General features: G+C 34.1%; 1 protein-coding gene across 1 annotated transcript; it reads left to right on the top strand.

The window, feature by feature from the left end:
• The first annotated feature begins 4,052 nt into the window (after positions 1–4,052).
• LOC110379300 (vacuolar fusion protein MON1 homolog) lies at positions 4,053–12,924 on the top strand. Its single transcript, XM_021338910.3, has 7 exons — positions 4,053–4,545; positions 4,934–5,091; positions 5,497–5,697; positions 9,119–9,279; positions 9,624–9,882; positions 10,257–10,731; positions 10,994–12,924. The coding sequence occupies exons 1-7, from the start codon at positions 4,276–4,278 to the stop codon at positions 11,132–11,134; spliced, it is 1,665 nt and encodes a 554-aa protein (XP_021194585.3). The 5' UTR covers positions 4,053–4,275; the 3' UTR covers positions 11,135–12,924.
• Positions 12,925–13,165: the final 241 nt, after the last annotated feature.

The raw sequence follows: 13,165 nt of genomic DNA, 5'->3' as shown, positions 1-13,165 counted from the left end.
ATTGTGCTGCGACGTAGCTACGATGTCCGGCTACGAGCGTTTACGATTTTGTTGCTGATCTTTGTTACGAAGTTGATATTGTTAATCAATCTTTTTAGTACGCGGTAAAACATTTTTTTTTTAAGTTTGCTATAGGCATAGAGATTTGAAATCATTTTGGCGGCATTTTCCTTTGTGAACTTAATAATTCTTGGGTCTACATCGAAGTTTTTGTCCATACTTTGATATAAATTATTATAACCATTTATCAAAATCCTATGAAATGACTATTTCTTCATAGTAAAATCAGTCATAAATCATGATATTATCAACAGCGTACACAAATAGTAGGGGCTTTTATACGTGGATCACAGAATTCACAAACTTCACTCTCACAAGTCGTGAACTCTTACAAATGCTTGTTTTATTGCCACCACTTTTTTACTGGTGGCAACACCGTCTAAAAAGTTGCCAGAAGACAAATTTGAGGGACGTGATGTCTTTAGTTATGTCATACATACAGTTGGTAACAAATAAGTTTGTGATTCGCATTTGTAATGTACCATTGTTATTATTAATGGCAGGTATATATTAGAGGAAAGAAATTATACTAGGTACTTTACGTGGGTACAAAGTATGAGGGTAGGGTGACAAAAGGATTGGAGTATTCAGGATGTGTGTGGGTTTTCTGGCCTGATTTGACACTTGCACTGCAAAAAAGAAACCAGTTGAACATAGATCGACATTGTAAGTCAACCTCTTTTAAAAATACCCTGAAAAGTAGTGCAAGTGAATGAGCAGAAAACAACTGTTATCAAACAAACCTATTGAGCCTATTGTAATATAACTGGTATAAATAGGCATTTTACCCATATAATCTAACCAACACGAAAATAATTGCTACACCGCAACACATTGAAGTACTTATTACAAAATGTAATCAAATATTTTATAAAGGACGCAGTTTATTATAATTAAATCAATAGAAATGAGTTTCAATATATTAATGGGATGAATTCGGACAGGATACATGTGGAGTGGCTTTTGTTCTAAAAATAAATCCTTTTATATTGCCTTGATGGGCAGCTCCTTGGATCAACGTTAATATCGGCATTTTCCATCGGGAAATTTATCAGCACAAGTCTTGACTCAGTTTGGACTTAGCGTTTGTATCAATAGACTTTCACACCAGCGGATTTTCCGCTCAACTTGTTTACTTGTAACACATTGCAACTTGCTCACTTCATTTGAACTGGTAAGTAGTTGTCAATTGTTTGCTGCTGCCTACACGATCCGACATGATCGGAAAAATCGAGTGGGAAACACGCTAGTGTAAGCTCTGTTACTTATTTGAAGGCACTTAGGCCAAACTAGTGGAATTAGGATGTACCGAAAATACTCACTACTGAGCATAGTATTGGTATCTAGAAGAAATTACCATTCCTCCTGAATGAGACTTTGATACCTTGACCTTTATAAGAAGATTCTGGTACAAAACAAGTACAATAACTTGGGGTGACGCATAAGAACGATCTAAGGAACTCCTCACAATTTTCAAAAATAAAGATAAAGCAAATCCCGAGAGTCTTCGATAAAAACTCTCGAGAAACATTTTGAGGTCACAGCTTCGAGGTTTAATAAAAAATTTGATCAGTTTAAACAAAGCAATTCATATTCATGAATGACAATAATTCTTGTGGAGGCCGAATAAATTAGATACTGGGAGTTGTTCTCAAGGATCATAGAAGGGAGGTCAGAGATGTAGATCAAGGAATGTGGCATTTTCTCAATCGCGGACTGAACTATAAAGTTCTCATTTTTCAGATGTCATAAATCAGATCAAGCTTGTCTGCTAGATTTTCAATTGACTGAAAATGATTTCTAAAAGTAGGAGCATCTATCTATGTACTAGTTAACAATTTTAGTGTTTTATATTGTTACAATAATATCCTTCCACGGACTTAAAAAACCCTCTAGCCCAAAAATATGTGCATCCAAACAAATTGTGTATCGTTCTTTCTACACTCGAGGGTTTTTACGAGAAAAAAACTTTCCTGCCCCGAATTTACTTGCATCTCACGTACCTATTAGGGATGGGGGACAAATAAGACGTTTATTTAAACAAGGGTGCAGTGTAAGGGCGCAATATAAAGCGAGACACCCCTATTAAAGTAAGAGAATAGAATTAGGTACAGGTATTTGTTGACTTGTTTTGATGTAAAGAGAATTGGATGTCAGGGGTTCTGTTGAGTTGCAATTGTCATCAATGTGGCTTCGTTATATGATTACTGAATTTTGATATCTACTATTTGAAAACTAGAATATACATGAAAAAAATATTTTTTGGCCGTTTTGTAGATAATGAATAAGATAATGTGTGATAATCTCTCTTAACAGGGGCTCACGACGAACTCTTCTTCACTGAGTGTACACTATTGCTGCTGACGGCATGCGTAGTCTTCATTTGTCAAAAGTACCTCACTGTATTCTGATAGCTAGGTCCTTACACGATGGTCATCAAACCATTATTAACACTGATGCCCACCACCAAATAACTCCGATTAAACCTACAAGAATTCATCCAATATTTTCTCACAAGACATTACTGGTAGCTCGTTTATATGAGTAGGTACTAGCTGGCATAGGACCTCCAAGAGAGGAGTTATCAGTGCCTTCCGCATGGTCGGCCTTGAGGCATCGCTCGTGAACCCCTGTGTCCAATCGTCGACAATTTGTTACATTATTCTACTTGAATTCCTTGCCACGTTTCCACTTTCAGATACTTTTGTTGGAGATAAGGGGTTTGGAGGTTTAAGTGTTTCAAGGGTCTGTTGTTTGGAAAGATTAGGTATTATCGAAAAATTTTGGTTCGAGCTGTAGTAAAAGTTTATTATATAAACAACCCTATGAGTACAAATACAAGTCGCATGTAATGGTCTTGGTTATTTTATTTAACATCTTCCCTTAGCTTACCCGTTTTAGGAACATCTCCCCTAACTTAATGATGCTCAAACGCATAACTCTAAGTGTTTTTCAGCAACAACAAAAAACACCTAGACCGACCCAAATATACCAAAGAAAATAGGTTCTACGTAGGTTGGAAGGTGTGTAATTAAACTTAAATGTGTAAGTCTTTGTACAAACGCTTAAGAAATAATTTATTCAGGACGAAATTAGTTCTACTAGGCGCGGGCACTACGGTGCGTACTAAATTATTAATGGCCATTGTAATTATCAACGTTAATTAAAGCTTTATTTTATCTTTTGTTAAAAATAGGAGTCCAATAAGTAGGTCACTACCTACCGTCCACCGTAACGAACGTTGAATATGCTTTGTTTGGCGTAGGAATTTTTTTGAAACCTGTTCTAATTCATTTGCTTCCAATCACGGTATTATACACGTCCCTGATAAAATGTCTTCAACGATAAATAGTCACTACCGTCCACCGTAACGAACATAGAATATGCTTTGTTTGGCGTAGGAAATTGTTGAAACCTCTTCTAATTCATTTGCTTCCAATCACGGTTTTATACACGTCCCTGATAAAATATCTTCAAAGATAAATAGCCTAAATCGCGTGAAAACAATTTTGCGAACCGCATGAAAACATTAGCTTCTTCAACCAACCAACCGTAGATTGTAGGTATTAGTTGGCACCTACAATCTACGTAAAATTAAGAAACGATATTTACGTGTGTGATCGTCAAAACGTTTGTTTTCATTTATTTTTTTATTAGAGTGAACAATATAAACCACTTCTCTAGACGATGCATAATCGGTGTATTTATTTAGAGCGTTTAGGAAGTACAGTCAGCGAACTCAGGGCATCAACCTCGCTATTACCTTTGTTACATAAGTTGTAAAGACCTTGGTAGCGCAAATCAGAATGCTGTGCTCTGCTTCCTCATTCCTAAGTTCATTGCTAAATTCTTTGAGTACATTGATCCATTTGGATTGCTGAAAAAAGTTGTGCACTTTTTATATATTTTTTTCGTAATAAAACGGCAACATTTAAAGCTTCTATCAATGTTAAACATGTCAACGCCAACGCAATGTCAATATTATGTCATCGTGACAAAACACCCCATATTCCCGCGTTCCATACCTAAACCTAATTTCGCAGCATCAGAGTGAGATAGCCGATAATATACGTACGAGAGTAAAAGAGAAGTCGTATGACTAATTGTTTTGAAACAACTTGAAATTGGAACGCAACATCTATAACATTATTGATGCCGTTTTGCAGTTGTAAAATATCTTATAATAATTTATTATTTATTTGAAAATTCCTCGTTATGGCTTCCACATCTAAAGACGTTCCTACGGTTGTCATTCAGGATAATCCACCTGATGATTTGGAACCTGGTGCATGCTACGACAGCATCCTAAATCCGACAGATTCGTTCGAAGAATTTGCTTCTGAGATGAGCTCAAGTTTACAAGAAAGGAATATATCATTGGCAACTAAAAACAGTACTATAAGTGAGATTCAAAGTGAAATTATTGGTGAGAGTTCTGCTCAGATGAAAGCGACAAAGTCAAGTGACGACTTACAAACTAAAGATGTAAGTTTTTTTCACCAATTTCGTACTAATTACTGTGCAATGCTATTTTAATAGGAACAAGATGATATCAGTGGTATTAGGTCATTAATACTACATTAAGAATAGAGGTTTTTGTATTGAGTTAGTCTGAAGGAACCAGTAATCATCATCTTAAACCAGAGAGCTCTAATACAAGGTTACAATTTGCTCTCATAATCACTAACCAACCGCCAAAGATGTGCTGAAGACTTTCATCATAGTTGATTAATGGTAATTGGTGCCATCAGCAATGCGGACCGAATTAAACACCATCAACGTCTTATAAAGAATCATGAAGCCAACTATAATTAATATTCTAATGTACTAATGTTATGTACACACTCAAGAAAATATATAATATGGTTTCCAGGAATCAATATCAGCGTCAACGAGCCACTCCAACTTAGTGGAACAGAACGGTGATGAGACAGACAATGAGAAAGATGATTATCTTCAATCACCTGAACTAGTGAACAAAGAAAAACATGTCTTCATACTGAGTTCTGCTGGTAAACCTATTTATTCTAGGCAAGTATGACTTTTTTATATTTTATATGATTTTTTACAATATTGTTAGCGATGAGCAGATATCATCATCTTGCATTAGGGCAAGATTTAATGGCATAAGCCAAGTGGATAGATATTGTTTTATTTAAGCCCTTGTAAATACTAGCAAACCCATTATATGCACTACATGCTGCATAAATTCATCATTTAGGCTGTAGCTGAGAAATAATACGGAACAGTAGGATTTTGTTCTTCCCGTGAATCAAACTCAAGACCTTGTACTAAGCATATATTATGTGTTATCCTCAACAAAGAATCAATTAACTGTTTAATATGATATCTTAAGTTGAGAAACCATTCCTTTTTCTTTGGTTTTGCAGTCAGTTCAAAAGAGTTACTGACTAATAAAACTGTCCATAATTTCAGATATGGTAACGAAGACAAGTTAGCAGGCCTCTGCGGAGTCATCCAAGCATTAGTAAGCGTAGTCGAGGAACAAAACCAGGATATATTGAGATCTATCACCACTAAGGATTGTAAGGCTGTGTTCTTAGTGAAGGGACCTTTGATATTAGTTGCAGTATCAAAGTCCAATGAGAGTGAAACACAACTTGTTCTACAGTTAACGTAAGTTTGGTAATGTTTTAAGCTATTAAGAATCTATTATTTATATGTTCTTGTGGTTAAATATGAATTTTACTGTCATTTCATGTGTAGATTAATACACATTATAGAAGAGAACAGTCATAAAATATTGTTTGGAAAGCAGTGGATCTTCTTTTCATTATCATTCTATGAGATAGACAGAGATCTGTGGCCACAAACAAAAATATCAACATTACTAGGGTTTTTAAAATAAAAAATGACTTCCGTCTAGAACGTGTGCGTTCGCGCAGCGGAATGTTGTTGAATTTAAAGATTTTAATTATGCAGATAATTAGTGTATGACGTCCTATAATTGTGTATGGTAAATAAAAATTTGTGTATGCAGCCATTGTGGAGAAATTCACCAAAAACAGATTCCGCTGGGCGAACGTTGGCGAACGTTGTCCTGGCGGAACTTTTTTTAATCCATAGACTTTAGAAGAAAAGAGATGTGTCCAAAAATTAGTGTGTATTTGTGTATAATTGATTATGTATGAATGAAATCAGTGCATGCATAAACTTCGGAGAAATTCAAGTTTCCGCTACGCGAACGTTTGGCCATTAGCTAGTTTTCATATAAAGCGCTTACAAAGAGAGCTGTAGATTTTTACATACGTTGTTTTGAATTTGTTTATATTTGTTTAAAAAACAGATTTAGAAAAAGTCGTAGGGTTTAAAAGATAAAAATATAAACGTAAAATACACTTATTAGGTCTTAGTTCTTAAAGTATGCAGTTTGGGGTCTAGATTTTCACGTTTACACAAACCTTGTAAGTGTCTCCAACATGTTGCCAAGTATCAATGATGTTCCGTTAGTAATTAAAAAGTTATAGGATATTTTACCATGAACAGATCACTGTTTACAAAGCAGTCGAATATCATGACGTTCTAAAGGAATTGCATGGTAAAATGTATGCCAATAATTAGTTTAATCATTCAACTATTCACTTGCAAAATTTCATGTCATTAAATTCAGTAATTAAAGAAAGACAATTATAATACTGACGGAGCATCGAAACCCTACATAATCCGACCAAGTTCGGATAGCTACAAAAAAGCGGCCGTGCCATATGTCTAAGCAACGTTCTTAACTTGGTAGGTTAGTATTTATTAATATGTTACAGTTGCGTACACAAGCGTTAGGAAAAAATAAAACAATTGTATTTCTTGATTGAAAAATATTTTTTAATAATAATGCCTCTATCTACGATAAAAATAAATCTTCAATTAACAAGTACTTCTCTATTTAAATATCCGTGTACAAAAATATTTTTATTATTATTACTTACATAAATTACTTGACTACGTGATTAAAAATAACGTTAATAAACGTTACGTATTTTAACTAAAATGACGTAGATATTTTTTTAATAATAATGCCACTAGCATTATTATTAAAAAAATATTTTTCAATCAAGAAATACAATTGTTTTATTTTTTTCTAACGTTTGTGTACGCAACTGTATTTTCTGCGACCTTTCTAAGGCGTTCGATTGCGTTGACCACGACACTCTCATTTGTAAGCTGAACCACTACGGAATTCGTGGTAAAGCTCTCGCGCTCGTCCTTTCTTATCTGTCAAATAGACAGCAAGTAGTAGACGTAAGTGGCTCAACTTCATCTGGGTCATTAGTAAAAATGGGCGTGCCGCAGGGCTCAATTTTAGGTCCCTTTTTATTCTTAGCTTATATAAATGATCTCCCGTATATGATGTCTGTGATCTCTGATATTATTTTATTTGCTGATGACACTTCCCTTGTCTTCAAAATTAACAGAAAGGAATCTAGTCCTATAGACGTAAACGATAGCTTGGTTACTCTGAGCAAGTGGTTTGCCGCGAATAACTTGCTTCTTAATTCTTCCAAAACGAAATGCATTAAATTCTCTTTACCTAATGTAACACCAGTAGGGCTCAATATCGTTCTGGACGATAATAAATTAGATGTTATTAGTCAAACCGTCTTCCTGGGCATCACCATTGACTCTAAATTGCAATGGGGTGCCCACATCTCAGCACTGTCAAAGAGGCTGAGTTCCGCAGCTTATGCAGTCAGAAAAATAAGACAGATTACTGACGTTGCTACTGCTAGGCTCGTGTATTTCGCTTACTTCCATTGTATTATGTCCTATGGTATTTTACTGTGGGGGGCAGCGGCTGACGTAAACTCAATCTTCGTTCTCCAGAAAAGGGCAGTTCGTGCAATTTATGGCCTCGGCCCTCGCGAGTCATTAAGAGAATTATTTAAAGAAATTGATATACTTACACTACCTTCTCTTTATATACTAGAAAATATCATGTTCGTACGCAAAACTTAAATCAATTTATTGTTAAAAGTGATATACATTCCATTAATACAAGAAACAAGCACAAGCTAGTAGTTCCGAGATTCAGATTAACGAAATCAAATAAATCGTTTTTAGGGAATTGTGTCCGTTTTTACAACAAGCTGCCTAAGTGTGTAACCGATCTCACGGATATAAAATTTAAGAACACTTTAAAATCCACCCTAATTAAAAAAGCTTATTATAAAATTCAAGATTTTGTTGACGATAAAGATATTATATGGCGATAACTCATCTCTCCATGTGTGGCTTCCCTGGCAATTAAACGACTTTTTCTTCTCCCTTTGCATTGTATAGATTTACAGATAAACTTTCTTGCATTGTATAATTCTGTGAGCATACTATTGTTATGTAATAGACTGTTTGTACTGTGACTATATTACTTTTTAAAAAGAGTGTCTATGGAGTTTCTTGCCGGCTCTTCTCCATGAGACCAACTTTTTGGAACCGTGCAACTAATGTGACGTTTCATAGGTGCCTGCAAAGGCCTATGTGAAATAAAAAGATTTGGATTTTGATTTTTTGATTTTGATTCATACATAATCAATTATACACAAATACACACTAATTTTCGGACACATCTCTTTTCTTCTAAAGTCTATGGATTAAAAAAAGTTCCGCCAGGAAAACGTTCGCCAACGTTCGCCCAGCGGAATCTGTTTTTGGTGAATTTCTCCACAATGGCTGCATACACAAATTTTTATTTACCATACACAATTAGAGGATGTCTTACACTAATTATCTGCATAATTAAAATCTTTAAATTCAACAACATTCCGCTGCGCGAACGCACACGTCTAGAACAACACTATCTTTCTTGAGTATTTTATTAGAATTATTAATTTACTAGCTCTTTCCCGCGATTTCGCCCGCGCCCCAGGTGAACTTGTTCCTGTACCCATACATACAAAGTATAGCCTATGTTACTCAGAGATAGTGCAGCTTCCCAACAGTGTTTTTTTTTCAAATCGGTTAAGTATTTTGGGAGCCAAAAAAACAAATCTTTTTTTCATCTTAATTATATGAGTATAGACTAAAATAAATTACTTGTGATTTCCAGGTATGCATTTAATCAAATAGTGTCAGTACTTACTCTAACACAGCTGAACAGAATATTTGAACAAAGAAGGAACTATGATCTGCGGAGACTGTTGTCGGGGGCTGAGCGACTTATCGATCATTTACTTATATTTATGGAGAAGGATCCCGCATTTTTGTTGGGTAAGTCGCATGTTTATGACGAACGAACGAAGAATCAGGGATCTCTAAAAATTATTTAATATTTTTTGTTAGATAAAAAAACAATAACTAAAGTGGAATCCATAAATATATGATGGTATATGACTCAAGTCTGTCTCTAAAGGTACGTCCTGTGTTTATTTCGCCACTGACTTCTGGACTCGACAAAAAATAATTTTAGCTTATAAAATCGAATGCAGCGAACCTTACAGTATTGTTTTCAGATGTTCAGTGTTTTAAAAGTCGATTTTCTTTTAAATTTCAAAGAGGTTTTTAATGCTAAATACAAATTACTATACCTAATATTCTAACTTTCTAATTCACAGGCGCAGTCCGCTGTCTCCCGCTCCCCGAAAAAGCCAGAGAGAACATAACAAACGCTATACAAACTACTTGCAACAAAATCAGGGATTTGGTTTTCGCAATAATGCTGGCTGGCAATCAACTGATTACCCTGGTTCGAATGAAGAAGTACACATTACATCCGTCGGACATACATTTGTTGTTTAACTTGGTTCGAAGCTCTGAATCTTTTAAGACGGCGGAGAGTTGGACCCCGATTTGTTTGCCGAAGTTTGATTCTACGTAAGTACGAGTAAATAGATTTATAACTGCACTGCACTTTATAACGCAACCTCAGCGGTTTCACCTGCCTTCCGAGGAAACTACTTCGTGAAAACAAAAGATTTCAAATCAGACGGCTGGTCTGAATCAGACCAGCCTAGTTATTCCTAATACTATAATCCTATACTATAATCTTAGGAGATTAGAGCGCTCAGACAAATCATTGTATAAATTATTAATCATTATATAAATATTTTCCGATCATAAAAATTAGGAAATGTGATATCAACTTTAATTACCTATAGAGTGTTTTAGTAGTATATACTTACATTATTTTGTCGATATATTCTAAAGTATTTAAAACATAAGTTTAATGTTCATATTTTTATTTGCAGCGGTTTTCTCCACGGCCACGTATCCTACATCTCAGAAGACTGCCAAGCTTGCCTTCTCCTTCTAACAGTACAACGCGACGCATTCTTCCCTCTCTCCCAAGCTAAACACACAATCGCCGAAAAACTTCGCCGGTCAAACTGTCTCGTAGCCATCAACGATGCCTTAAACAGAAACGAAGAATTACCCACAACAAATCCATTAAAACACATAGGAATACCAGAAATCAGACATTTTATGTACAAGTGTAAATCTACTGCCCAATTATTTACGTCAGATCCTATAAGTTTAGATAAACTACAGGATTATAGAATGAGGCATAAAGAAGGAGGTGATATTATGGTGAAAAAGGCCGAAAGACTGTCTGATATTGACTATGTGAGGAATTATAGAAGGTTTTGCAGTTCTATACATTGTACTTCGACGCCGGCTAAGCTTATATTTCGGTCGAATTCTAATGACACCGTTTTGGCTTGGGTAAGTGTTTTATGTAGAATCATTTTTAAAAGTATTTAAGTACATACATATATGTAAGTGGTTTGCTATGTGCTCACCCGTTAGGACCCGTTACAAGTACATACATAATGTCTTTATTATATGGTTCACTGCTCCTTTTGTCTGTTGCTTTGCTGACAAATTAAGACTAAAATGCTATAAAAGTTCAAGCTACGGTCTTTGCTGAAAATCCGTAAAATAATTAGAAAAAAAACATAGTTATTCTAAAACAAATTATTTACAGGTAACAAACGGCTTCGAACTCTACGTAACATTCGATCCTCTAATGGAAAAAGACCAAGCCATCAAAGCAGTAGACCGTCTTCTCAAATGGATCAAGAAGGAAGAACAAAGGATCTTCATAATGCACGCGCCGACCTTCTAGCTAAAATTCAGTGTGCCTTCACTCAGTGGCATGATTAAAAACTCTTTGAATCGCAACTCTAGTTCTGAGGAGTGTCTATGATTTTATTTTTTACTTCTTTTTCTTTTTTTTTTAATGGCTGTTCAGGTAAAATTATATAAGCAAAAAATTGAAGGAAAAACAAACAGTTTTTATTAGGAGAATCTAAGTATTTTCAGATTACCCGCGAAATTATCTATTCATCAGCTTTTTTATCGTCCCACTGCTGGGCACAGGCATAGAAGGAAATTATTTATTGATTGGGTAATTAGATATTCGTATTTCAAATTATATATGACGAACGAATTCATCGCTAGGCTTTATGTATTTTGAATATAGGAAATCAAGAGTTTCGATCACTGTTCATTTTTCAACTTATGCGCATTCGATCATGCATTGAAAAATAAAAACGTGCTTTTGATATTCGAATTAGTAGGTATCTCCCGAATGTGCCACAGGTGATATTTTTTGCATTCTTTTTGAACTGGATACGATGCAATAAATTGCTTTGTCCAAAAACAAAATGTATACTCAATTTTTTCTTTAAAGCATAATGTTGCTCTACCAATAGCTCTATGTAAGTAATTCTGTAATACATATGAGTTTAATTATCTCTCTCTTTTACTTAGTACGCAGTCTTATAATCCAGCCTTATTTCAGCCGTAAGTCTGCTATTCATATACTCTGCTATTTTTAAGAAAACTGCTGATCCTATCTGTTTAGCCTCAATTATAAAATAGACTAAAATTATCTATGCAATTCACGCCAATTATAGTTTTCATTTCTGAAGTTAGCAATTTGGGTTGCAGTTGTATTGATAAATTCACTATTATGAAGCCTATAATATGATTATCTTCGGAATAGAAAAGTTTGTTGGCGTGAACTGTAGGTACATATTGTAGTAACATGAACAATAATATAACGTATTATTTATGAAATTAGTGCTAGTGAATTGTAAAAAAAATAAAATAAATTAATGAAAATATAGGTACCTACATTGAGAAATCAAATTAGACTAATTTATTGATTGAAAATGAAATTATTGAAATGCATTTAGCATAAATATAGTGTTTGTAAATTGTTAGATAGATGTTAAAAGAAATAATGAACTTGGGGTTTTATGCATAGACAAGGAGAATGGCTAAAGCATTATCTAACCAACCATGAAGTTATATTTTTCAGGAAAATGAATCAAAAAATAATAAAAATATATTAGTCTATTCTCCATGTCTATGTTGTGTACATAATTATGTAGATAGTGAAATAAAATTAATATGCTCATATTTATAGTATGAATTGTTCTTCCTATTAGATTTTCAAACTTGTTAGATTTCAGTTTAAATATAACTGTCACAGGGCATCATGATTTTTCTATAATTATGTACATTGAATAAGTAGTTGTCTACCTGTATTCCTTAATTTTTTTGTTAACTATCTCATATCAATATGTAACATGAACTTTTTTTTATTTACCTTTTCTGACATCCGATAAGTAGTGCTTCTGATTTATGGCAAATTATAGTCATCCAAATTTAAGTTCAAAAATGAGGTGGTGCTATATTTTGCATATAGATTCATCTCATTTTCATAATGTAATTGAATTTATCATTATATGAGCTTATGTCCGATAATTTAGCCACATAGAAGTTAAAATTGATGTACATAATACAAAATGATTGTACTTGTAAATGAAATGTTTACTTTACAGAGAATTATTTTTATGATATTGTTATCATAACTTTTTTTTAAATATACATGTCAATTCATTGGTATATCACTTTATTTTTCTTTGTTCATAATCCTCCCTTAGCCCAGTAGGAAATATTACACAAACATACCTAACATAATTATGTAGTCTCAGAGGTAGTCTCAAATTACCCTATTTTCGTGGAAAAATCTGTATGTAGAAAATCATGGAATCATGGACAACACAATTCACTTCCCAGTACACAATAGTAATATGACAATATGGTAAATAGAAATTATCTTCTAAAATACTTTGTGATTTATCTG

The sequence above is a fragment of the Helicoverpa armigera genome, chromosome 24 (genome assembly GCF_030705265.1).
Source record: "Helicoverpa armigera isolate CAAS_96S chromosome 24, ASM3070526v1, whole genome shotgun sequence".
In the NCBI taxonomy this organism is placed as follows: Eukaryota; Metazoa; Arthropoda; class Insecta; order Lepidoptera; family Noctuidae; genus Helicoverpa; species Helicoverpa armigera.
Note: the sequence above shows the minus strand (reverse complement) of the source record. Positions and strands in the feature narration are given on the sequence as shown.

Coding starts and splice junctions, on each gene's coding strand:
- LOC110379300 (XM_021338910.3), top strand. CDS start 4,276: ATGGCTTCCACATCTAAAGACGTTCCTACGGTTGTCATTCAGGATAAT. Junction 5,698..9,118: donor CAACTTGTTCTACAGTTAAC/GTAAGTTTGGTA, acceptor TGTGATTTCCAG/GTATGCATTTAATCAAATAG. Junction 9,280..9,623: donor GGATCCCGCATTTTTGTTGG/GTAAGTCGCATG, acceptor TCTAATTCACAG/GCGCAGTCCGCTGTCTCCCG.